The 27,819-nt window shown below is 39.4% G+C and overlaps 1 protein-coding gene across 26 annotated transcripts in view; it reads left to right on the top strand.

The window, feature by feature from the left end:
* The window catches only part of LOC134656487 (tropomyosin-2), a 35,592-nt gene extending 8,498 nt beyond the window's left edge, over positions 1–27,094 (top strand). The window contains exons 1-9 of one of the 26 annotated variants that reach the window (XR_010097521.1): positions 1,148–1,870; positions 8,763–8,896; positions 11,156–11,273; positions 12,083–12,153; positions 14,762–14,837; positions 17,848–17,910; positions 19,109–19,178; positions 22,735–23,063; positions 23,422–23,669. Coding sequence is in view for 23 of the 26 variants with exons in the window: in XM_063512024.1 (XP_063368094.1) it covers positions 1,163–1,870; positions 8,763–8,896; positions 11,156–11,273; positions 12,083–12,153; positions 14,762–14,837; positions 17,848–17,910; positions 19,109–19,178; positions 23,422–23,507 (1,326 nt within the window). In the remaining 3 variants the exon portion in view is untranslated. The other 25 variants (XR_010097522.1, XR_010097520.1, XM_063512030.1 and 22 more) reach the window with 25 other exon arrangements.
* Positions 27,095–27,819: the final 725 nt, after the last annotated feature.

The raw sequence follows: 27,819 nt of genomic DNA, 5'->3' as shown, positions 1-27,819 counted from the left end.
CTAAGTAAATGATTTTTTCGGTGGTGAATGAATTCTCAAGGGTTAATTTTATGGGTTATTATTCAGAATTTAACTACCTACGTTTAACCGAAATTGGTACCTAGTCGTTTTCAAAAACGCGGTTACAAAGTACAAACTTATTTTAATACCTATAACCTCTAGCCACCCAGACGTAAAAGCTTGCCAATGAAAATTCAACTTTGACTTGTCAAAAATAAGATTCAAATTAGAATGGAACAGGACACCTTTTTATAGGTTTCTGGGCGGCTACTAGAGGAATAGGTGTTAATAGATATTAATAACTTGATTCATTCATAATAGTATATTTTACGTTGCATTGCATGTGTGTTAGTTCAGCTGGTTATTATCGATAAGTATAGGTACTACCTGGTAACCTACTTCGAGTTTAGTTTACATTGTAAAATAATAATCATATTAAGTTGAGAAAATATTACGTGGAAGAATGGAAACAATAAAAAATAAAATTGTATTTAGGAATATTTAAAGTCGGAACTCTTAATTAATTTCTTGTACCATTATTTTATAGGTACCTAGGGTTAAATCATGCGGGTAGTACGTTGTTTTATTTAATGTTTTTATCATTAATCAGAATCACGTGGCTTTTAAACGAACGTAGATTCTAATTTTAAAGTGATAAACGTTCGAATCTATTTCGTTCGATGACAATGAAATGACGCTGGATGACAGAAGCAAAATTGTTTGCCAGCCAATTGCCAGCTACCCTTTCTAGTTTAGTAGCCTAGTTATAAGATGCCGGTCGGTGCATAACGTAGTTTAATACGCGCTCCAGGGGGGCTAGATACGCTCGCGGGGCTATTTTCAGCGTCTGACACCTAATATGGCCCCGATGCCTGGTGTTTCGGTAAAAATAGACGCGCTCACATCGACGTGCCTTGGGGATGAGTGAGATTTCTAACGACTCAATCGATCGCTTTGATAGAGTGATTGAATTCTTTAGTCTCATTACACCTCCTCTTTTAACATCAATCTGCCAAAATGTATTTCGATAAAACTACTTGAAACGATCTTTAATAATAATTTCTGTAGTATCAACAAAAGAAGTTTTTAGAACTCGCGCGCCATAGTGTAAACAAAAAGTTTCCGCTCGGTCGGTAAAGCAGATCGGAAAGTTAAACAAAAGATGGCGGCAGAGTGGCGACGGCAGCGCCGCGCGCGGCTCGACGATGCAGTCGCCAGTCAACATGGCGGCCGCCTGAGCCATCGCGGCCGGAGCGCGCCTCGAGCCCGAGCAGAGATGTCCGCGTCCGCGCCCCACGCCCACGGGCGCACCCCCGCGCGGCGCCGGGGCCACCAGCACCACCCGCGGCTCCGGGGTGATCGGGCGTCCGCCCCCACTGATCCGTCCAAACAAGTGACCTTACAGACTCAAACAGATGATGTTGTGCCTTGTGTCAATAGTGTTAGTGAATCTCAACAAGTGACAAGGACGAACGGTGACGATACACTTTCGAATAGGAACGTAGTAGAGGAATTTTCGAATATTGACGATGAAGATGAATTTGATAAAATAATAGCGAGCGTAGAATTGCGCGACAGTTCGGACGATGATTTATCTAATAAAGAAGAGAGGTCGGCGGGAGACGGTGCGGAGGTGCCCGCGCTCCCGGATGCGTCCGACGATGATCCGGAGACGGCGGAGCTGGCCCGGCTGCGGTGCACCAGCGTGTGCACGGAGGTGTTGGCGGAGCGAGAGAGCCGGAGGCGGCGGCGCTGCGCCGACTACCCGGGCCTGGCCTTCGGCAGCTCAATATTTTCATCGGACACGATGATGAAGTTTTCGATCATCAAGAATGAATTGCAGAATATCAAGAACACCGCTTTGAAAAGGGTAATGTCCTATATTATTTGAGTTATCGGTGGGCTCCGCTCGCGAGTTGGGCGGCCAACTGCGCCAGAACTATTTTTACACGGGTCGAGGCGGAATGTTGACGCTGAACAGGGCGGCGAGCATCACTCGCACTCGCGTCCGATCAGCTGAGCCTGACATTTCGTTTGACATGTTTACGCTTAGTACTGCATTGATATTCGCCAGATGTCGCTGCGGTCGTCGCGACCACGTGGCCAGTGCCCCAGTGGCCTGACGCTTGATTACACTTTATAAAATTAAATTAAATAATCGACGATCGGAGTTTTATGCTGTCATTTATTAATTCAACTTGATTTAAACCTCTGGTTTAACAGTTGCGAATTATTGAACTATGCGTTGTACATATTTTCATTTATTTTATCAAGTGCCGGTATTTAGATTCTGACAAGAGCCAAGCTGATAAGATCTCTCTGTGCTGACTGTGCTACTTAGATAATATACAATAAATACAAATAAAACGTCGTAACTTCAGTCAAAAACAAGTTCATCTTTGTATTGAAATTCTTCATTATTCAAATCGTATGCCACGGGGTTCACTAATTAATTAGCAAATTCTACTTTCTTTATATCTATTTTTAATAATGATCACATTTCAGTTTAGTAACATGAAGCAGCATTGTTGTGTGTGGGCCGGGAACTTTCTAAATTATTCAACATTACATACTCAGTGAACAGTTGTAAATGCCACTTCTGTACCCGCTGGTTGAGGAAGCTAACTTACACAACAGTTACATTTTCATTACATACTTAGCTTTTCAACTTACTTAGATTGGAATTACTTTGGAATATCGCTCGCAGACGTAATCTGCATGTTAAAAATTGATTTACTTAGATTGACTTGTTGTAAAAATTCATTTTTATTTAATTTAAAAAAAAACCTGTTTTTTTTTACCAGTATTTCATGCTAGAATTCAATCCTTCTTTTTCTAAGGACCACTTCACCATTCACTAATTCGGGGTAACCAGTAAAAACCTGGAGTTACCATGGTTACCAGTACAATTTGGGTTAACGGTTGGTTTAACTGGTTAAGTGGGATGGTGCAAGTGGCAAGCACAATCTTTTCAAAATTAGTATGTTACAGTGATTTATTAATATAATCTTTTTTTTAGTATATGACCAAGAAAACCAACTAACTAGGGTGTTTAGTTTTTCTATCATATACCTACCTACTTGATGAAAGTCAGGCTAAACTATACACATATTATGCGAATTTGAAAAGTCCTAGCCCTATTTCTATAATTTTTGTAGACCTATTTCTATAATCAAAGTTAAGCCAAATTTCCAGTAAAAAATGGAATGCTGAAAACTATCATTCATGATTTTTATAGCCTTGTAACTCTTGTAAGCCCATCTAGCTAACTATTGCACTTTTTAATTTGTTTTTTTTTTCTATATGAGATCAAAACTCGATGTAATTTGTACTTGTATAAGTTGAAACGCTGGGACAAAGATAGATAAGCATGACCTGACCTTATATTTCTTATAAATAATATAGTATATATAAATAACTCTATGAGTCAGCCACCAGCTGTCATTGCATTCAGCATCAAACCAAGTCCATGTAAGGCAATGCTAGCCTTACATTAATACAGATAAACATATGGCTACATGATCATATCTCATTAGTATGTTTTTACGGCTATACACAAATGGCGATGATTCGCAATATAATTTAATTAAAAGGTCAATGTTGCTAATTCCGTCATAGGGGCTATTCCGTCTACTTGCGTTTTTCTCGAAGAACAAACAAAATTGATAATTATGTACAATGACAAAGCAGCAATTGCTTTTAGTTTCAGCAATGAAAAAAGCATGTTTTTTTCCTACGATTGAAAATTAAAGTAATATACGCTTGTGGACATAATAGCCCTAAGCCCTCATTGACCTTACCTAATTGAAGTAGGTTTATATTTGAAACTTTCTATGTTTAATGTCTTTAATGTGTTTTTCCCGCATTAACATAATATATATTATGTATCTGTTTATGATTGACTGGCAGAGAATGCCGTTTGTACTTAAAAGTACAAATAAATAAATAATGCTGTAGGTACTCCATTATAATAAAAGAAACAATTCAGATAGAAATCTTATTCAGGTAAAAAAACTCAGAAATGTGTATTTTATTGGAACTAATGATAGATCTAATTCAGAAGTTAAGGTATAAAGTGCAACAAAAAATTTGGTTAAGGTCAAATGACACAATTGAACACTTCCTGTACAAAAGTGCAGAGCGGCAACTGGTCATGAGTAGGTCGTTTAGATGTCTTCAAACTTTGTTAATTAGGTACAATACAATGCTACCTAGGTTGCGTAAACAGTCATTTGTTTAAAACTTGTTAGAAGCAGTCAAAGAGACTCAAGACTCAGTACAAAAAATGTACTAAAAAAATCCTTTGTCCGAGCATTACTTAGCGTAATTTTCAAACAGCTAAATGCTTTCCAAATGACGTCACCTCTTTACAAAATTCGGGCATCTCCGCGTTTGCCGCTACTTACCCGGTCACCCGACTTAATACCGGTTACTGCCGGCTGCCGTTGAGGGCGCTGAGGTCGACCGCATATCTTTGAAGATTCCGATGAAGAGCCCTAGATGGCGTGACGGGTCTCAATTTAACTATGGTCATAAAGTCATAACATAAGAAAATATTTGTTGATAAGAGCATTTATGTGGCTTGAATCATAACAGTTATTTTTGCTCATATGTAATTAAAATAATTATCTATCCATCATAATTACGTACACTCATTTCTAAATTACCACCGTGGTAATTTTTTCCCACGTTAAAAATTTGATGTACTACTAGTGATGCCCTTTTACTATGTAACTATCGTCTACTTCCGGTCACTTTGTTGTGTGGTCATTGGACCGTTTCACCCATCCCATGGTTTTGGATTCTTTAAAAACCCCACTTTTGACCCTACAGGATGTAGTTCCTGTGATGTGTAACAGGTGGTGCTGCTAGTCGCACGGTCGATCGCTTAGTGACGTGACGTTTGCCGTGTCTGCGTTCTGTCAAAGTCATTTTATTCGAAATAATGCGTGGTTGTCTCATTTACTAATTTGATTCGTGTTAATTGTTATCGCCGTGGGTTCCGATTATTAATTATCGTCGAATGCACGAAAGTGCACGTCATTTGTATTGCGATAAAGTTGTGCGCCGAGGTTGGTGTCCGCCATCTTACTCGCCGGCTGTGTTCATTCGTGCTGCGCCCATCTCTGCGATACCGAGCCAGTCAGTTGGCATTTTCGCGACTCGAGCGGAGGTGTCCTTAGTTTTTAGCTTTTAGGCTTGTAATCTAAACAGAAAAGTGCATAAAAATGACGACAAACATGCAGCAAGGAACGATTCTGGATGTTTTGAAGAAGAAAATGCGCCAGACTAAAGAGGAAATGGAGAAATACAAGGATGAGTGCGAGGAATATCACAAACGATTACAAGTGGAAATAATGCGGAGAGAAGAAGTAAGAATTGTGTATTGTTACTGTATAAAGTGTTCTGTGTAATTCTAGTTTCAATGTGTAAATATTTGTGACACGATTATCACAAGGAAATATGGAAGTTATCACGTTCGGTTACTATCTACCTATAGTGAGTAATGTCCGGCCATACCTAGGTGTGCAGGCGACGTACGCATACTTCCGTCCCTTTCCGATTCATCTCGCGAAAAAGAGATGGCGGAGAATATTTTTCGTGTTCCTAAAATTTAGTGATGTCCTGAAAATAGAAACATGTTATCGACAATCCCAATTGTATGTCGAGATCTATCCTTAGTCCGTGATAACCTTACATAATTGCCTGTTGAATGGTTCGTGCGGTTTTTAACTTTTTATGTTACACGTAACAGGTTTGGTTGCGTTGGAGGTCGTGTAGGTACCGGTCTTTTGAGGCACATGTAGAGCGAGGCGACGGGTCCGCGAGCCGGCACCCTTTATGCATTCCTGTTGTTCGGACGTCCTCGGAGGGCCGCTGGCGCCGGGAAGGCGTGTCCGACCTCTTCGCCGTTATCGCCGTATGACGTAACCCTGTACGGCGATGCCCTACCGGCCAACACCTATGGACGGCTTAATTATCTCCTTTAAATTCCAATTTCAAAATACTTATTCTTCATATTTTCAACTTCCTTAGAATGTACATGCCTTATCAGCTTACGTATAATCAGACTTGCGATAACGATAATACAATTACAGTTGGGCAATAAAGGTACATTAGTCTCTTAGGTGAAATGAATTTGGTAGGTTGGATGAGTCAAACCCAAATTAAGAGATGTGTAATGACCACCGAGTTTACCGTGGGCGTAAAAACTAACATTGAACCGTTTAGTTTTGTTAGTACACTTTAAACTGCCGTCGATGTCATGACCGACGAAGGAAAAGCAGTATTAAGATTCATTATGTACTTCCACTATTAAGATTCATTACTTCCACTATTAAACGGGACATACGGCTTTTATGCAGAAATAAAACATCCACACTTATTAAATTCCTCGTAAGAAATGCAAAATAACTCTTGTGTGTCTGGGCTTACAAGCTCCTGAACCGACTTTGATCTGTCTCTAGTGTATAATAAAATACTAGCTTGAGAAACCCATTATTTCAAGTCAGGGTTAGCCTGACAAGTTGAACTTGAAAGTTTTATCGTAAAGCTTTGGTTACTACCTATATTAAATTTCACAATTGTAGCGCACGTTACAAACCCTTCGTGACCGTACGCCGCCTATTGTATTACAATCCATTGGGCTTGCCATTGTCCTTATATCAATAGCCGCTAGCCCTACGTTTCCCAATACCACCAAATTAAACAATGTTAAAATTTATCAAAAAGACTCATCCGGAACTAATTGCCGAAGGGAGCAGGTTCATTCAAACCGCTTCGTCGTTTAGTTCATAGACCCCACCCCACCTCAGGCTATTTGACTAATGTGTATAAAATAGCATTAAAAACATCAATTAAAGCCATGTTCGAGTTCAAGGTGACGAGACAGTCCAGCGTCACGAGGTAATAAACACTTATGTGAGCTTACGTGTAACTTTTTTACTCCAATCGGACTGCGATCAGGTTTTATCAGATCGTTCTAAGTACTGCCTCGGTTAATTGGTTGAAAGAAAGTTAAAACAGATGATTGTCTGTGGTCTATAAATAGAGGCCACGCACGGATAAAAGGACGACACAGGATAAAAGGAGGAGAAACTGGGACTCGTTAGCGCTTCCTCGCGGGCAAGGACGCGTGATGTCATGAATATATCGGCGCGACACTTGTCACATAACTAACGTCAACAACAGTCCTAGCTGATCAGCATTGACAGCATTACTGCTAGTTCTGATTTAATGTTAAACAAAATGTGAAATTATAGGATTTATTTATGTTGACATTGACCAATTGTTATTTGCACTAAGTTTAATAAGACCATTTGACACATTGACCAAAAATTCCTCTTCCATAATGTGTCCGCGGTTCTGATAAAAGAACAGCGAAAACTTTTTGTGGAAAAATCCTTAAAGGAATTTTGTATAAACAGTCGCCGGTTGGAATAAATCAGTCCTAATTCGGCAGTTGGTAGTATAGCGATCAGTATGCCACTGTCGTGCCGTGAATTCGAAACACGTGTATTGTGTAGACGTTTAACAATGCGACTTTGGCAATGCGGAGTTGCGGACACGCGCAAGCTTCCACGACAAAAACATGGGTACACTTTTGCACCTTACCGTATTGTAATAAGGCTGAAAAATGTGTAGTTAGTTTTGACTACGCAATAAGTGGCTAATCGTAAACTTTCTTACAAAGAGAAAAAGTCTTCTAGTGGGAAATAATCTATCTTCGTTTTTGCAAGAAATTGCTTTACCGCTAATCGCTAAAATCGTCAGGTTCATCTTGTATGCAACAATTTCTAGAATCTTTTTGTTCTCTCCTGTTAAATTTAAATATTTTTATCGTAATACATCACGCGCGATTGTTTATGGTTATCGATACTACACGCCTCACTAGCGTTGATAATTTGTATGAAATTGGAGCAATTAATAATTATTATGCAACATGCCTACGTTTTCTGTGAAGGATATATTCAGATGAATATTCTACACATGCTGATTTGCCTGGATATGTAGGTATCATATACGTGTGGAAGATTATAATTATACGATTGCTGGTAGTTTTACCTTATTTGGGATAATAAGCGCAATGGATATTTTGTAACTTAATGATTGATGTAAATGTCAACTCGTTAATAATATTATTTATTGTCGCGATAAATGCCAATAGTATTCGGTTACTGTTTCAACATAGGTCCCTTTAACGTCGTTAAGCCTTTTAAGGTAGGTTAGTAATCGAATGTCTAAAGTTTTGATTTATGGAGTTGGGAGTTTCCGTATGTAGGTTAACAGGTACTTAAACTTACATTTCCATAGCGAGCTTTAAGAGAAAGCCCTGTGGTAATACAATACATGAATGTATCGTACTATAGGTTCCTAGTATAAATGCGCCATATATCCAAACCCGTGTTATATGAGAAACAAGTTATGATAAGTTTAAAAATTGGATTTTCAAATTCAATGCAGCCTTAAGCATCAGGGTGAAAAACGTTTGGGAAAATCGGCGTCTTTTTTGTGGACATTATGAAAGTTAACGATTTAAATACTTTTTTCTAAAACTTTACTATACAACTTAAAGGAAGTAGAAGGTTTTAACGTGGCTAAGGATAAAGTATTAAAATTAGGCATTAAAGTCCGTTTATTTTATAATGTCCACAAAAAAGTCGCATAAACTTTAACTCATACTAAAAAAGATATTTGACCCATCAGCTCATTGTAAAGGGCTACACATTTTAATGTTACTAAGCCATTGACCTCCTTTCCAGGCTGAGTCCGAGGTCGCCGCTCTCAACCGACGCATCCAACTGCTGGAGGAGGACCTCGAGAGGTCCGAGGAGCGTCTCGCCACCGCCACCGCCAAGCTCGCGGAGGCCAGCCAGGCCGCCGATGAGTCCGAACGGTGAGTCCAACAACAAAACTGACGTACACTGAACATACCTGTCTCTTTCTGACAAGTAGGTTCCATTTCCTGGCAGAAGGATACGTTTTGGCGGTTGTCATAAATATTTTCTGTGGCTGGCCGAAGTATTTTACAGATGGCGCCAGCAAAGGTTTTATGAATGCTGTTAAAATCTTGCTTTTTGTTTTATAACCTGAATGCTAAAGGGCTACCCTTTAAGCTAAATCCCATAAAACAAAACTAGAGGCAGGTAAAACCTATGCTGCCGTCATCTATAAAAACTGTTGACAGTTGCCAACCCCATTAAAACTTTATTACAACCGACTACTTGGTGCCTTTTGCAAGAAAATGGCTTAATTGCAGGAAAACAACATACCCTATTTGCCCCCTGATTACTTAAGAGGATTTTTACCTACTATCATTATCACATCAAGATTAAGAGTGAATCCTTCGCCAATTATTAGAATCGTTTATTCTTTATTATAAAATTACTAGATAATAATAATATGATGTAGCAGAGAGGCAAAAGCATTTTGTTTAGTCACTGGTTGTGTCAATCCGAAAACAGCTTTAAATCAACATTGACACAGTGTGAGTTCCAAGATCGTGACAGTGACTAAACAGTATGTTGGCGCCAGAAAACCTTATCTCAAAGAAATGCCACCTGTTCCAAAACCGTTTTAAAGAGCAGCCATACAACAAGGTTTTAATGCCTACAAAACATAAATACCGCCCCAGACAGTGATTTCATATAAAACCTTATTGTATGGCTTCCATTCAACTGTAAATGGATTAGCCCTTGAGTTTTTGTGTGCATGAGTGCTTTCGTTTTTATTTCGCCCATAACCACCATATTTCTAGACCAAATGAAAAATAGTGTTAAAAGCCACTTTATCGATATCGATGTTTGTAACACGCATGTGTTTGGCCCCGCACTAACCAGAATACGCAAGGCGCTGGAGAACCGAACCAACATGGAGGATGACCGCGTCGCCATCTTGGAAGCGCAGCTGGCGCAGGCGAAGCTCATCGCCGAGGAGTCGGACAAAAAATACGAAGAGGTGAACGCTTATCATCGTCATTATTGAACCAGAGACAATCAGTAACGTTAGGACAGTATTTTTCAAAGTTTAGGCGGCTAATCAGCCTACCTTTTTATGAAATGCAATTGTCTGGTACTTTTAGAAAAATTATGCATATATTCAGAGTTACTGCCTGTCCATATTTTTGTCATTCTTGGACTAAGGTATAACTGAGCTCAAAAATACAGTTCTCTAATAGTAGATCTTTAGAAAAAACACTAGTCTGACTGGTCGGAGTGCCGTTATTTTCCGTTCATTTATTTGACATGACATTCAAATGTATTTATGAGCTCTTGTAAAGAATTTAATGTTAAACTCAATACTATTAATCACTATACTTGGTTTTGATGACTGTTGTGACACCTGTGACCATCATTCGCAGACATCTGTCAATGATCGCAAACGCAGATAAGGAATATCATGATGTAACTGCCGTATTTACTAATAAATGATGCTATGTCACCAGTGTCGTGACTCAAGTATTCAGTGTACATTACATTCTCGTATTGTGTTATAAATAAGGCTATACGAATTTAACCCTTTGAACGCCACGCCTATTTTAAACAACACGCCTGCGCAAACTTTTTTGGAATTTACGTAATCTTAAATTTCCATGCGCGTCAAGGGTTAAAAATGTATAAAAATTCGCATAGCCTTATAGCGTCATATTTGACATTTAGATACTTATCTTATGTCCATGTTTTGCATTCACCAATGAATAGACTAATATGGTGTAAATGCAAAACTGGAATTTTAAGTTTGTAAATGTCAACCTTAGTGTTGCAAAATAAAAATGTGTATTTTGCAGTACTGTGTCTTACCGTTCCGTAGAATACTGATTCTGATCATTATGTGTTAAGAATTTGTAACGGGCATTAACTTTTACATTTACCGCAATTCTAAAAAACCAAAAGACTATGGTTACAATGTGTTTCGAAATAGAACTGTCATGGCTACTGTTTGCGGTTACGATTATGTAAGTTAATGCTCGTCGCAAAGTATTTCCTTCCACAGCTGTATCCAGTCAACGCGTCGCTTTGTGTGTTCCTTCCGTTGCATGTCTAACTCTTGGGTCACCCTTGGAAATCGTTAGGTTCATCCATTTACATACAAATCTCAGAAGAAAAAGACGATTTTGGTAGCATTTTTCTGGTTACTGATGTTGTTTTGGATGTAGCGCCCGCAAGGTCCTCGAGAACAAGTCCCTGACTGATGAGGAGCGTATGGACGCCCTGGAGAACCAGCTGAAGGAAGCCAGGTTCCTCGCTGAGGAAGCCGACAAGAAATACGATGAGGTCTTTATTCGATGTCGTTTGGGTTGCGCTTTACTACGTGTGGAGATTTCCCCTTCGAAAATCCCCCCCATTGATGTCTCAAACCGTAACTCAGACTAATCCAAGTTTAGTTTTGTTTGACACTAACATTTAACGACCTCGTAACAAGCAACGATGTTGCATCCCCTATTTGACGTGTTCTGTAGCATGACGCTGTCTTTTATATCACGTTTTCACGTGATTAGATATTGGATTTACAAACAGATATCAATAATTGGAAACAGATGGAGTGGCCAGATGGTCCGTCCTAATTTCTCTGACACTGTCCCGTACAAGGAGTCGTGTCGTGTAGCCTGATCTTGGCTTTCTCCGTAAAAGGCGCGACAGGCCTCGGTCGCATGTCGTTACATAAGCTTTACTTCCATATACGCTGGCGCTCAAGACCGAACGTGATAAGATACCTGTAATTACTTTACTCGGCAGCTGTAATTCAAGACCAAAAATGTTGCCAACGCGTAACGTGTAGACATATTTTTTTTATGTTGAATTTACATTTGAGGAAAAAGTATTGTTAGCAACTTAATTTTGATGTAGCTATAAATTATTGTAAACAATTTTGTTACAAATAGCAGTGATAAAATTAAACATAGGTGTTAAGATAATTCATAAATAGCAGCAGTAGGTGATAACTGATAATGCCTTTTTTGGAGTGGTTTTTAAGTATGATTAATTGATTATGTCCTGGCTAATTTCGGTCTCAGCGACTGCGTATTGCGACTTGAGTTTTTTTTTTTTATATTGATGGCTGACTTTTGGGTTTTGATGTCCAGGTGGCCCGTAAGCTGGCCATGGTAGAGGCTGACTTGGAGCGTGCGGAGGAGCGCGCCGAGTCCGGCGAATCGTAGGTTTCCAATCTCGGACCCCCCGCACTTCATATTGTTTGGTTGCAATCAAAACTCAATCAAAACACCCTTAAATTAGCAATTATATTTGCATACCAAGCAATACAGAGCTAGAGGGGAATTCTGAGGCGTTTTTGCGCCGTTCTGCATGGTTGTTGATTAGAATTCCTAACGCACCGTTACCCGATCTACCTACATTGGTATTTTAACATAGGTTCACCGTTTTTTATTGCATGTCCCATTCTAGGTCGAGCCGGCGTACGAGACATTTATTTTTACATTTAATTTGCATCGTTAAGTCACATCGCACACGGCTTTTTGCATTAATACAGCATAGATGTTGCCCCAGACGATCGCGCGTTAGCAGCAATTTAGTACAACATACTTAGAATACGCTGCTGTATCTTTGCAAACAATTGCCATGTGCGATGGTGATAAGGTGTTGATCCATTTCATTCCCCAAAGTGGCAACACCGCCTTTTTTTAAGTATGGTCCAGGATCATTTATGTTCGTAACGCGACTTAAATGACTCTCTGCCGATAGATAACCAAAACAAGGGTTGCCCCATTTCATGGATATTTCTATGCGTTAACTATCATGTCCATGTGTCGACTAAACTTCTTCAGTGCGTGTACCGTAGTGGCTGTAGGCTAGGCCAGGAAATATGTGTGGTATAGGGCAATTTTGTTTTCAGATATGCACGGCATTACACCAGAATTACTGGCCGTATGCGTGCCGCACATATACAAGCGCACACATCACATAGTAATAACTTTAAAGCACTAGATAGCACATAGATATTTTTTATAATGTTTACAAAAAGTAAAATTTAGAGCTAAATGTTTTGGGACAACCCTCGTTTATTCTTACGCCGCCGCCCTCGACTAAGCTTGTGTTTTTTTCGCTTCGCTTTCTTTTTAGCGTCGGTGATTCCGTCCTAGCCCTAGCACCTTTTATACGTTACATCGCCGAGCCTAAAACCCTTCCATCTAGCATTAACCCAGTCCTTAGATCCACGTCCTTTGCACATGACTTGGCGCATAGCACCGCCACTGCACACAGCGGGTCGAGAGCGGCGCGCTCAAACGTAACGTAGCGTAGTGTGTGTTGTGTGTGCGTGTACTAACGCGGCCGGCCGCAGGTGGCGCGCAAGCTCGTTATGATGGAGCAAGACCTCGAACGCGCCGAGGAGCGGGCCGACCAGAGCGATAGGTAAGTGGAAAAGACACTTTTAACCGACCTTATGTCAATCGGATAAGGTTGGAAGTTAAATGTGTCCTCCATGTTACGATTCACACGCCTTAAAAATATAGTGAATTATGCACTGGACGATACAATAAAATATGGATAAAAGCTCAAGTTGCAGTGTAATGTGGTAAATTTCTGAAAACATGTTATCTTATACTTAAAATTTTACATGTTGAAACCGGTAACAAAATGCAGATATTATTATAATGGCGTGTGGAGCGAGAAATGCCTTCTGCATAAAATTAAATTGTCGTGTCATGAAACAACAAATTGAAGACAACCTAATTTCACGACGCGCAATGGGTAGCAACCGAAATGGGCAACAAACCATTTAATTTATAAAGCAGTAGTTTTCTATCTAGAACTTACTTTATTAAAATTTTGATGTACATAGTAGTAGTAAACACTATGATAGACGTTGTATTTAAACGTATTCCGTTTTTATTTTTTTGCTAAATAAATACTTAGATAATCAAACGAGAATATTGCGTGATCGTTATTTTCACTTTAAAATGGTAATAAAAAGCAAAGATTTACGATAAACATACGATCGATTCATGTAACTAAAATGACGCTATTTTTATTTAAATTGAAGGATTTGAATTAATCTTTGCTTTTAATCACCTATGAAAATGCATGATCTTGTTGACAGTTGGTATTTATTTTTATTTTAATATTCACGTGCAAAAAAATTTTGGTACAAATAGTCATCTTAAGGCTATGTAACATTTTTTATCAGTCGGCCATAGGAAAGAGAAAGATAAAATTAAATGTTCCAATAAAGCAAGTACTGTAAATTAGTTATACATGTTTAAATTAAAATAAATGCCAGCGTTTTATAAATATTCAATATTAACCAGCACGCTTTTTGATTCCACTAGTTTGTATTTGCTCTAGATATTAAATTCAAATATTTAGGTCAGTACGTCCTTAAATTGATATCGATTGACTAGCCCTTTGTTGTGAAAGAGTCAACTCTATATGATATCATTGAATATAATGTACACGAAATATAATCGGTAGAGGCCATCTTTATATCACCCTTTAAATAGTTTGTACACATTCACTCAGTGGTTTTGCCGACCTATTCATCTACTCTCATACATCGACATTACAAATGAAACATAAAAATAGTAATATTAGTAATGTTGATTTCAACTAGGTAGTAAATAGTTTTCCGATAGGGAAAGAGGCTAGTGCTGTCACGGCCGAAGCCACCCATTACGTTATATTTGTATTCTAAAGTAGCCATTGACTGAAGAATCTGCCAAAAATATCTTTCAAATCTTTCTCGAATTAGAGCTTTCAAATAGGACACGTGACATGATATTTTCTGATGTGGCTCCTTACGTTTCCAGCAAAATCGTCGAGCTTGAGGAGGAGCTCCGCGTCGTCGGTAACAACCTGAAGTCCCTGGAGGTCTCCGAGGAGAAGGTATCTTATCTTATCTTGTCTAATTATCTTTACCAAACCTTGATCTGCATATTCTATACAAGGACATCTAAGCGTGCGTCAAAGACAATGCGTATTCTTATAATGTTTTTGTACCTCTCCACCACTCTCATGTAATCAATGTAGGTCAAATTTCAAAACTATCAGAGGATTTTTAAATAACTTTTTGTTGTTGATTCTACTAAATACTAAAGATTACTTAAACTAAAAATGCGAAAATTGAGTAATTAAAATGGTAAATGACTATATAACATTGAAAGCACCTATTAGATATCTTTTGTACAGTTTATTTATAAAATTCTTAAGATAGGTTCTGTAGCATCTGCAACCGATAGCTACGCAGCGCAACGAATATGTAAAATAGGTCACAGCCGATCAACATCGATTTATAATACGATAGTCGGATATAGCACAGGACAATGATCTGTAGTTAGTATCAACTCAGACTGAAATCTTGTCTTTAATGCGCGCTTATATTGCCGATGTACTTCAAGTAGGTTTCCGAACGCGATTTCTTCATATAAATAAAATATACAGGAAAATTTAATTGCACTGAAAATTAAATGAGTAAAATGATATGACATATAAATTTTAACTCTACATTATTAGCGTCAACTTTTTTTGTAATGCAATAAAAGCGCAGCGTTTTGAAACCTACTTTACTGGCTGGAGCTCTAATGTTGTTGTTAGATGCTCTACATGATTTCACCCAATTAAATTTTGTTTTTTCATCTCGTCGGTGGAAAAACACCTAATTGTTTTTTGTCCAATGTTTTGGACAAAAGTAATTTCTGAAATGTCCTTTAATAATGTAAAATTTTAAGATTATGATGCACCAACCAAAATTTTATCAATTGGAGGTCTTATCTTTAAACGATTAGGATTAACCCAAAGTTCTGACAATATTTGTAGAACGATTGTAAATGCAGACATCATGTGTAAACTTGTTAGGTTATTTGAAATAGAAGAGTTCAATAACTAAGCTGATAATTTAATACAGGCCAACCAACGCGAGGAGGAGTACAAAAATCAGATCAAAACCCTCACCACCCGCCTAAAGGAGGTGTGAATGCGACCAGATCGTCGACTGATCGCTTGCCTAACTGCATACTGCCTCACTGTAGTGTGTTTTTTATGCCTGATTCACATCAAATACAAAAAAGTTTGAGTCGGCGTCGAAAACGACGCGTAAAAATTCTGATAAGTATGCGTATTGACCACATGGTGCGTTAGCAAATGTCAATCAGGCATAGAACGTAGTGCGTCATTGAACTTTTCGTATTACGTTACCCTCCTGTCACTTTTTTTATTTGGCTGTTGTTGTTTTCTTTCTCTAGCGTTCTAATCTAGTGTATATCCGTTGTTTTCTACGCGCGGCGTTGCCAAAAACACTGTAACATAAGGCAGCGCTGTGTGTGCATGAAGTTTCGTTTTCGTGTTGTGTTTTTTCGTTAATAAGTAACAATCGCAGGCAACGCAAAGGGAAGAGACGTTCGAGGGGCAGGTCAAACTTCTGGACGCACAACTGAGAGAGGTAAACCGCGGTCTGAGAGTAGATAGCGGTTGCGGTTGTAGATAGGATCATCCATCGCCATCATGTTGGGGTTGTAGTTGCTTTAAACTGTGTGAAGTGTGACGAATTGCTAGGCGAATGCCAAGGTACAAGTCGAGGGACCCTCGATCTTTGTCTTTAAGAGGATAGTGGACGACCGTTTCTCAAATCTCCATACAAACGTAGTCCTCATTTTCCTCCCTGGATATTAACTATATTAAAAAAAAATTACATAACTTTGTTTATTAGCTATAACTTCCTTATGCCCCTTGACTTGCTTTAGATTTTTTGACTATTAGAGTTAGGAGCGAAAAACAAATACCATCCATTTTTAAAAGTTCCTATCTCTTAAAATTATTGAATCATAGAAAAGAAATGAAACGAAGGGGCATCGATGCGGTTAATACACATCAAACTGCGTAAATATATTTTCTATAATGTTAATATACAGAGACGATAATGGGGTTTATGGTTGTATGGACAACCGTTCATGTGATGTCGTTCCCTTTCTTCTTCGTTGGTGCTAATTTTGCGTGTCATTCTTAGGATCTTCGCACAGTTTAAAGCGTCCTTAGGCTAGGTATGGTGTAGGCCCGAGCAGCGGTTGGTGCTTCATCTATGTATGTACATGTACAGGTCTATCCTCTGTGCAATAATTTCTGTCCCCTATGTATGTCTTGCGCCTGTATTGTGACTGTACGCTTTATGTTCCTTTAGTCGTTGTGCTTGTCTTTTCCAGATGTCATGATTTATTTTCCAAGTCTCTTATTAATTTAGTGAATAGTTTTTAGTCAGTGTCAGAAGACCACATTTTTGACGAAGGAATTCGGTATTTTGATGATATTTTTGGTTGTTTGGTAGAAGAGCCCGAAGAAATCAGAAATATCATCAAATAACGTCAAAAATGTGTCTAAAGAAATTATGCGATCGAAATGGCTGTGATATTGACCCATTACTGCCGTGCATAGAGTCAGACCAAGCCAACTCTGCATGGCATTTGCAACGACGAAGTGTGGCAATGTCATCATTATTAAGTATAAAAAAAAAACCTATGAAACTATGACGTTTAAGTATAATGACATACCACACTTCGTTGTGTTTAAGTTGATGCGAAGTTAGCTTAGACAGACTCTAGACACCTAACTTCCATGCATACCATAAAAGTCACCCCACACTAGCATTTTTTGAGCGTCGGTGTTTAGTCAGCGCTATGGGAAATGGCGTCGCTGCGCAGCTGCACCAACCTTGCGTCGAGCAGCAGCCATAGAGTTGACTATATAGACGCCGATGCTCAGGAGACGTTAGAAAATATTTACACATTGGTGGCCCTAACTGTGGGATTGGTAAAATGGTCGCGACATCTGAAAAAGTCAAGTCCAACTGAATCGTACAATCGCAACGGGCGTGCTCGAGCTGTGAGTAAATACCCGTGTGTGTCAGGCGATGGCGTCCCGTGAGCACGTGGAGGATAAGATCCACGGCCTCTCCGCTAAACTGTCGCAGGTGAGTCGCGGGACATGGGACAGAGAACCATTTACACAAACCCCTTTTGTCTTAGCGCGGTTGTGTATAGCTGTTACTCTGGTTCAGTGATGGAGCGCGGAGAAAATGACCTTGTTAAAGATGTATGGAGACGTACTCTGACAGTTCTTCTATGTAAAAAAGTTGGATTTGAACTCGGTATCTCGATAGTTTCTGAATTTGAAATTGTACTTTTGGTGTAGACGTTAAAAGAGGTACCTATAGCGTGTGTTCATTTCATTGAGTAAAGATGATAAAAAAATGTTTTACTTTTTAAATTAGACAGAGGTTCATCAGTGTGTATGTAAGCGTTATCCTTATATACACGACACAATTATGTGGGAGAAAATTGTGAAAAGTGAGACCATTTTTGTATAGAAAAACTGCCAGAAATGCATCTTCTTGAATACTCTTTTTTTTATATTTCTTATCCAAATTAAAATTGAAGTATTCATTCCTAGATATAAGCATCACATCATGATCATATTTTGTAGTCACAGTACACAGTATTTCAGTAGTGGGTAACGGTATATTGTTGTCTAGTTAGTGACCGGCAACATAGCTGCTTGCGGTGAAGGTAAATGCATGAGTTGTGGTGCTTCAGCTTTCTTTAACAATGTGTTATTTGTTTTTGTAGTCATATTTTTAATGAAATTTAAGTGTTTTAAAAGTCCATTACTCGGATTTTCGGTAGCAAATTGTATAACGTTTCTTTATTATAATTATTTAGATTTATAATTAACTCATTGTCTGATTTTTTCTTATTTTAAGTACATAATTTTATTGATTAGTGTGGGGACAAGTTTAATCGATAAATTTTGCTACCATAAATTGTTGATGCCTATTTATCGAAAATCAAGAATACATAAATGTCATACCTGAGTTCATGTTTGTAATAAGAAAAAAGTTAATCTCACTATTCAAGCAATTCATTTATTCTGCAAAAGATTTTTAAAACTGCTACCGAATCCGTTGTGTCAATATAACATTAACTAAAGAAAGTTTGCATGTTTTTGATCGATTAAGAAGAAAGCAGTCCAATTTATAGTAATTAAAATTCGTAAATGTCAAATTCAATTACCACTCTCTATCGTTTTTTCATTCGATTTTTGGATTCTTGTTAAAATTGGACTGTTTTCGCCACAAGGTCAGGCGTTTACTTTTTTTTAAATAATTGCAGGCTGAAGCCCGCGCTGAGTTCGCTGAGCGCTCCGTGCAGAAACTCCAAAAGGAGGTCGACAGGCTCGAAGGTAATATATATTCCTGTTTCACATATATTAGGATATTTATTAGTCGGTTGAAATTTTGACAAAGCATTCTGGAACTAGTACTTTGCAAATAAGAAGTTAAAGCCACGAGAAAAGAATATAAGGCATCCAGTTATTTGTTAAAGTCAGACTTATATTCTGTCTTATTCTGACATATACCTGTGTCGCCTTTCTCAAATCGCGTTAACAATTATATAAGCGATAATAAATACATTTTGGTATACTAAATCTGATCGTTATTTTGGATGCTTCGTCAAAATGTATAAATATAAAAAAGAAAATCTAGGAAAAATAATAATATGTTCTACCAATTGCTAGTTTTCAAGGTTCTCCAGATCTATTACACTCTACTGCAGTACGGTTAAGTCAATTTAAAGTATCTCAAGTCAAGTTATAACATGTTTGACCGAGCTTGATCATTAATGCACAGTCATCAGAACTGGCTTTCTTCTTGACTCGCAAAGCTAAGCTCAGCTATAGACGTAAAGCTTATTTACTTACTTCATTGCGCTATTAATTACTGATTTTATTTAAATCATAGTAACAGTTTTAGTTTTTTTATATTTTTTATTTTTTAAGCATCGTCGTTTACACAGTTGTTACTGGCACATGAGCAAGAAAAAAATAACGTAAAAGTGGTGAATTTAATAGTATCGATAGGTATTTTATAAACATCCGAACATACAATGTTAAATATACGTATTATTTGAACTTGTTCTTCGCAAAAATGTGCCCGAAACGATTGTGTGTTCGACTTTAATTATCAATATTAGAGCTCATTTGCAAAACAACCTTGAAAACATAGAACTTCAATCATAAATCTTAGATATCAAGCGAAAAGTTTGTAGGTGAGCTCTGATACTTAATTACATAATTTAGCATGTCTTTGTGTTAGACTGCTCGATCGTTGTATATTTAGGTATATAGTGAAGCATGGATTTTGATTTCTGTTGTTTTTTCTTTGTTTTTGATTCACATATTTTCTGTCGTTTGGTGACCATTTTCATACTTTTATCGAACTTTAAGTGCACCCTTCTCCTTTACACATACGAGTATAAAGAGATTGATGCATTTAATATCGTTTATTAGTTTCTTTTTCTTATTCATTTAAACTCAATATGAACTGGAAAGTCATTGTATTTAAGTAGCGTTCAATGGAACGATGATTTAATAGTTCAGATCATATCGCGATAAACAGTCTGAGTAAGATCTAAAGTATCTAAACGAATTTTGCCGCTCTGATAGCCCGATATATCACCACGGCAGATAATGTTTGAATGTGTTGTGTGTTCTGACCGTGGCCGCGTCGCCTTGCAGACGACCTGGTTGCCGAGCGCGAAAAGAGCAAACTCCTGCAGGAGGAGATGGAGGCCACGCTCCACGACATCCAGAACATGTGAACGCGTGACCGCCGCGCGCCCGCCCGCTCATCGATATCGATTCCCGACACGCTAGCGCGCTTTCCCAACCCTACAACTGTCATTTGAAAAAAGAACGCGCGCTAGTTCTTTTTTCAACTCGGCATAGATATTATTTTATTTTTTTGACTTGAGAATCGATGCCCGCTGAGCCGGCCGGCGCTTAGATGTTACTAGCTATAGAGTAATTGCCAGCCGCTTCTATTGTAACGTCGAGTGTTCGCTACGACACCACTGCCATGTGCAATTTTTTTTAATTTGATACACAAATTTACTAATATTTTTTTGTTGAGAAGTGTACTCGTAAATCCTCATTTGTTTTAGTCATTATTTATCGAGAGTGACTGATTTAGCCGATTGCGGCCGTTGTATGCAGCTTAGTAAGATCTTACGGCACTCTAGCTCTAAGGGGAAATGTTGACATTCCAAAATGGGGACCAAAATGTTAAATACATTCAGCATTTGTTATACTCTAAAGTCATTCCAGTAGCGTAGAACAAAATAGATACCGACCTCAATGAAACAAGATTTCCACAGTAACTGATGTATTCAGGTATCGACTTTAGCGAGTCCGTTTGCAATTCAAGCTCTTACTTAATTTTAGAGAAGTGATTAGATGTTTTATTTAATGAGTGATGGTAAGCATATGATATTTATAAGAATATACTTGCTATGAAGTATTTTGATATTCTATTTTGTTTCGAGTATGATTTTTCTTGTGTCATAATTTGAGTTTGTTGCTATTTATTTAAATTAATCGATGAAATTGACCGCACCGTGTCGCGATTTAGGTTCGGCGCGTCGAGTACCGCCCGCCGTTCATACATACATACACATACTTATGAAAATGTGAGAAATATAAAATTACGTTCGATAAATCGAGGGGAATCCGTCTTTATAATGTTATCGATTAATGAAATGGTAGATAAGTTCGTGAGAAATAAATTAATGAATTTAAGAGTATTCTAACACAAGTGTTTATAAATATATATTATCATTATTTTTAACTCGGTGTTGTTTTTTTGATACTAATCCGTGTGCTCCTTCTAACCTCCCCTTTCACTAATATCATCGATTCTATCAGCTATAAATAAAATCATTGTAATTATTCATATCATTTGTGATCCATCAACGATTCGGAAGAGGAATGATCAAAAACGAAATCATCACGGAGAAGCATCGAACGTACTCACGGGGCATGGCCCGACCCTATCCTATGCATCGTTCGTTATGGGCATGACACGGCCGCTACCGGCACTGACGGCCTGGCCTGCCGCAGATGAGGTGATCAACGAGAGCGAGCGCGTCAACGACATGGGCCTGGACCTCGACGACTCGTTCGTGGAGATCATCCCGGGCGTGGACCCCTCCGAGCGGCAGATGATCGCCATCCGCGCCGAGCGAGCGCGCCTCGCCGAGCTCGCGCGCATCGAGGCCGAGCGCATCGCCGAGGCCAAGCGCAAGGAGGAGGAGCGGCTCGCCGAGATCGCGCGCCAGGAGGCCGCCAAGCGCGCCGCCGAGGAGGCCGCCGCGGCCGCCGCCGCCGCCGCCGAGGAGGACCGCATCCGCCTCATGGAGGAGGCCAGGATAGCCGCCGAGCTCGCCGACGTCGAGCTCCAGGCCCGCCTGGCCGCGGAGCGCCAGCGCAAGGCGGAGGAGGCGGCTTTCCAGGCGGCGGCGCTGTCGCAGGAGGGAATCTTCGAGCGGGAGGGCTCCGTGTCCCATCTCACGCAGACGACCGAGGAGGATCTCGAGGCCGCCAAGGCCGCGGCGGAGGCGGCGGCGCTGGCTGCCGCTAATGCGCCTCCCCCGGCTCCAGCCGCCGCGCCGGCCGAGGGCGCCCCGGCTGAAGGCGCCCCGGCCGCCGAGGGCGCCCCCGCCGCGCCACCAGCGGAGGCCCCCGCTGCCGAAGCCGCGCCGCCATCATAAAAAAAAACACCTTTCAAAATATAACCAAAACTGCGGCGTAACAATCATAATGCGAATTCTATTTTTTTTATCGTCAAATTAAACGAAAAAACGAGCTATAGCTGATGGAATAGTATTTCAATCATCTTTAGTGTCCGTGTTGCATGCGTGTGCCCCCGACGACCGCGGGCTGATCGCGTCGGTTTGTGCAGACGACCTGATATCGGGCAAGGAGATGTTCCACGAGATCGGAGGGGAGCTGGACCACGCGTTCAACGACCTCGGCCTGGAGGCCCCGCCGCCCGTACACGGGCCTCTCCACGCCATCCCCCCGGCCACGTGCGAGCTGTGCACCTGCTGCCATTGATCTGCTGACAAACCACTATACATACGCATTTAAAGCCTACGAACCTTACATACCCATATAATATCAAAGCTTATACTAAATTCTAAAACCGCATGACCGATTGACTTTCGAGCGAAACGCTTGAGGTAACAGCGAGACCGGCGCATGGCTTCGGAATAAACGGGATCACGACATGTAAGCACTCATTTTCTTTTTTCATACGCTGCTAATTAATGCAATACTTGACTTGGAGAAAATATACTACTTTGTTCAAACAGCGCCTACAGAAATAGTAGGCGCAATTGATGTTCAAGCACAAAATTGCTAATATTACAATTCCAGGCGTTTTTAATCGATTCTTCCAATCCCGAAGACCTAAAAGTAAAGCAAGTTACTGTACCAGTGTCCTGTAGTGCCAATAAGGCCGCTAAAGTAACTTTTAAGCTTCAAGTACGGTCTACATTGATTGCTCAATGATGAATAAAGGGTGTTGGAAAGGAAAAGTCACTCGTTTTTCGCCCAATTTATGACTAATATCTCTTAAAATGTACAGACGAGCTCGTCGCCGAGAAGGAAAAGTACAAGGACATCGGAGACGACCTGGACACCGCGTTCGTGGAACTCATCCTCAAGGAATGAACGAGCCCTGCCGAGTCTGGCAACACCACCTGCCCGCGATTCAAATTATCTGTATAAACGTATCTTAATTTATATTTTATATTCCTGATTTTAAAGTATTACAAACCATAGGTTTATGGCGGTATTTATTTTCGTTTAATTTAATAAATAATTTATTAATTAGCTCTGTTGTTTTATTTATCTACTGACTGGAGAAGAATTCGTGGTCATATTCAAAACGTTTTTAGATCGTGACATGAAATTGACGATCCTTCCAATAGAAATATGTCTTGGATTAATAGACAATTCAAGTGCCCATCATGGACACCAATCATTATTGTAAATACCTCAATGTTCTAGATGTCACAAAAACGGCCATATAGAAAGCTCTCTTGCAGTATGGCCATTTGCAAAACGCGCTGAGTAGTCACAGAAAATATACACTTGTAGTTTTGTTTTGTGAATTAAGCTTGTCTATCGCATTGATGTTCATGATCATATCTACACAGGGATCGGATTCCTGTATTTTTTGTATGGGAACGAAAACCTTATTTTTTCGTTCTTTGTTAATTATTTTATTTCTAATTGGGCAATCTCCATAATAATACGAAGTCCATACTTAAAAACACAACTAAGTCCTATATTTCGAGTGTAAAATAATTCGAAATATATGATTATTTCGAAGTTTTCGCAAAAAATCGGTTCCGATCCCTGCATCTACACCTCCGCGCATAGGACAGGTAGGTACAGGTACGTAGGACTTTAAGCCTTAAACCAATTGACATTCCTTTCTAGTCATTCGATTTCAAACCGTAATTCTTATTGAAGAGATGCGTTTTTGTTTTAAGTAAGATGGCAAGTATGTTGCCGCTATGGTTTGAGGGTTAAGTAGAATGACTTTTTGTTCAGAGGAGCTACCGCGAAAACCAAAATTCGCAAATTGCGGGGATCTTTCTCTTTTACTCCAATGAAGGCGTAATTAGATTGACAGAGAAAAATGCCCGCAATTTGCGAACTTCGATTTTCACGGTTATGGCCCAGTTCACCTAGCTCAGAAAAGTAAGATGGAATTCGATAAAAATGACAAAATATTAAACCAATTAACCTTTAATATCTGGGTGACCGAGCTTCGCTCGGAATACATATAAAAACTCGGAAATGCGCGTTTTCCCAGAGATAAGACCTAGCTAGATCGATTTTGCGCCCCCGAAAACCCCCGTATAGCAAATTTCATCGAAATCCTTAGAGCCGTTTCCGAGATCCCCGAAATATATATATAAATAAATAAATAAATAAATATATAAATAAATAAGAATTGCTTGTTTAAAGGTATTAGATTAGATTACTTAGTAAATAATAACTTTAATAACGATATTGGCTCTACCAATGCTTTAAACCAGCGGTCGGCAACCTTTTAGCAGCCAAGGGCCACATAGTAGTTTTAAGGAAGTTGACCCGGGCCGCACTTTGTTAATATGTGTGACTTTATCAGATATTGTTGTTTGACAATATTACATACAAAATAGCCAGGAGGGCTCGCGGGCCGCAAGTGAGAGGTTCGCGGGCCGCCTGTTGCCGACCGCTGCTTTAAACTAAATTTTAATTGAAATATCTGTTCATTACCTATTATAGCCGATTTAGACTCTCGCGCGTGCCACGAGACGAGCCGCGAGCCGCGCCACGAGACGCGAGTCCACCGCTTACACTCGCGTTCGGCTTGTCATTCGGTTTTAACCCTTAAATGCATAATGATGTATATATGCATCGTATATTTGATAGTCCGTGGCTCAATATGCAGCTATCCAAAATAAATGACAATGAGTGATATCATAAGAAAAACTAATCCGGTTTCCGATTTTTTATATAAATTTACGCAATATTTTAATTTATAAAAATTACATTCGTTTTAAGACGATATGTCAGAAAATTTGAAAAAATTCATAATTTGATGATTTTTAGTATGTGATATTGTATGTTTTTTTGGGTTTAGTAATTATTTTATATTTAAAAACTCTATCATAGGTGTATCACAAATAGTGTACCTTTCTGATGATAGTAGTATTTATCATATATCTCTTACTGAAAATTATATATTTACATAAATATGATTTAGCCTATGCAACTTCTAACACTGATTTCGCAGTGAAAATCGATGTTATATTTTTTTACCATTTTTCCCATAATCAGCAAACAATTACGTAACACATATATTAATTTCGGGCAAACAGAAAAATCATGCATTTAAGGGTTAAACCTTATGCCGTGCCGTTAGTGTTTAAATTATATTAGCTCGACGAGCTTGCGAGCCACGAGACGAGCCGCGAGCCCACCGCTTATAGGCGGATTAGACTCTCGCGCGAGCCACGAGACGAGCCGCGAGCCGAGCCACGAGACGCGAGTGTAAGCGGTGGGCTCGCGGCTCGTCTCGTGGCTCGCAAGCTCGTCGAGCTAATATAATTTAAACACTAACGGCACGGCATAAGGTTTATAACCGAATGACAAGCCGAACGCGAGTGTAAGCGGTGGACTCGCGTCTCGTGGCGCGGCTCGCGGCTCGTCTCGTGGCTCGCGCGAGAGTCTAATTCGCGTATTACACTCGCGTCTCGTGGCGCGGCTCGCGGCTCGTCTCGTGGCTAGCGCGAGAGTTTAAACCGGCTATTAGGTATCCATATTTAGGTAAGTACATACCTACCTATTGTGCCAGATGTTACCGAAGTCAGCCATATTCGTTTACAATTTTTGCCATTTCTATCTTGAGTCTATAGTTCTATACTTGAGTCAAATTAAACATCCACATTTAACGTTGCCAAAGTTCGTTTCTTTTAGCAGCCCTAGGTTTTATATGCTTTTAGGTACTTATTTATTAATATTTTGCAATTAGAGCTTGTAGATATGGCTTAAAATGGTAAGTAGATTATTTTATTTATCTTATTATTTGCTAAATTCATACCCCCTTATTCATAAAACTTTACGGGCCTGATTAAGTTAAATATGTTTAATCCCTTTCTTACAAATATATAAGTCAAAATGACAGATAAAGACAAACGATTCATAGCTAATTCAGGCCAGGAACGCGTTTATGAATAACGCCAATATATACCTAGTAGATGCACGCATTGATGACACGAATTACATACCTATTGATAAAATTCCAATCGGCTTATTATCAATTGTCCCAATCTAAAGTCTTGACTGCAACATAAATTCTGTCAAAAATCACATATTCGAAGAGAAATCCAATTATGTACCTACTTACACTTATAGGTACCTTGAATATCAAACATGAGGTTTACCCATGGTTTACCAGTACTATAAGAATGGTTCACGAACATGTCATACACACTGTGGCGACATGGGTCACGCGCTGATCAGCGGGCATGTCGAGTAAAGTCCGACAACGCTGCGCCACTTCACCCGACTTCGCTGGCGACACGTGTCGCCTAGTGTATGTTTTAGATTTTACACATATTATCATGAATATTTAATCTTACTAACCACTAACCCTTACAGACGAGGTGCTAGAAGAGCGCAGTAAGTACAAGGCGATCGCCGAGGAGGTTGACCAGACGTTCGCCGACCTGTCCGGCTACTGAGCAACTAAACGCGCCGCCATCTTGCGCCATTTGGCGGGAAAATGATTAAGAACTAAACGCTCGTGCAGAGGGCTCTATGGATATGGTATAACCATAAATTAAGGCTTCTACAAATGTATTGCGACTTTAGACAGTTGCCGGCTTACATAGTAGCAATGAATTCTGTTCGCTCGATGAAATGCCGCAATGTATAGTCCGACAAGAAATTGTTGAAAATTATTGAGCGCGCCACTTCCTACGTAACCCTCACGTAACCGTAACATTTTTGACGTAAAATGCCATGGCAACAATTTAGTACTTATGGAATTACTTTATTCCATTTTATTTAACTTCTACTATTTTATGTCGCACTATACGTATAGCAAATCGCATGCTATTATGGGAGAGGTTCGTAGAGGCCATTATAATCCTTTTCAAATGGCTTGAGCTCTGTGACAGCTGTCATCTCAATACAATTTATAACAATTATAACCTTAAAACGAAAAATTGTATTGAGATGACAGATGTCACAGAGCTCAAGCTATTTGAAAAGGATTACAATCTGCCTATTTCATCAGTAGAAAAAGGCGGTAAATTTGATAAATGTAGTCCACTATGTAGTCGAAAAGCTGCGATCTCATATGATTTTTTTTATGTTGCGCCTTTTTCTCCTGTTTGACCTTAAAGATGATCAAATCCATCTCGTCTTCTGCACTGAGAATTAGTAATTTTAATCCTAATGACAGCGCGCATTGCGGGCT

This window comes from Cydia amplana, chromosome 18 (assembly GCF_948474715.1).
Source record: "Cydia amplana chromosome 18, ilCydAmpl1.1, whole genome shotgun sequence".
NCBI classification, from domain to species: Eukaryota; Metazoa; Arthropoda; class Insecta; order Lepidoptera; family Tortricidae; genus Cydia; species Cydia amplana.
This window is presented reverse-complemented; position numbering and strand designations above follow the sequence as displayed.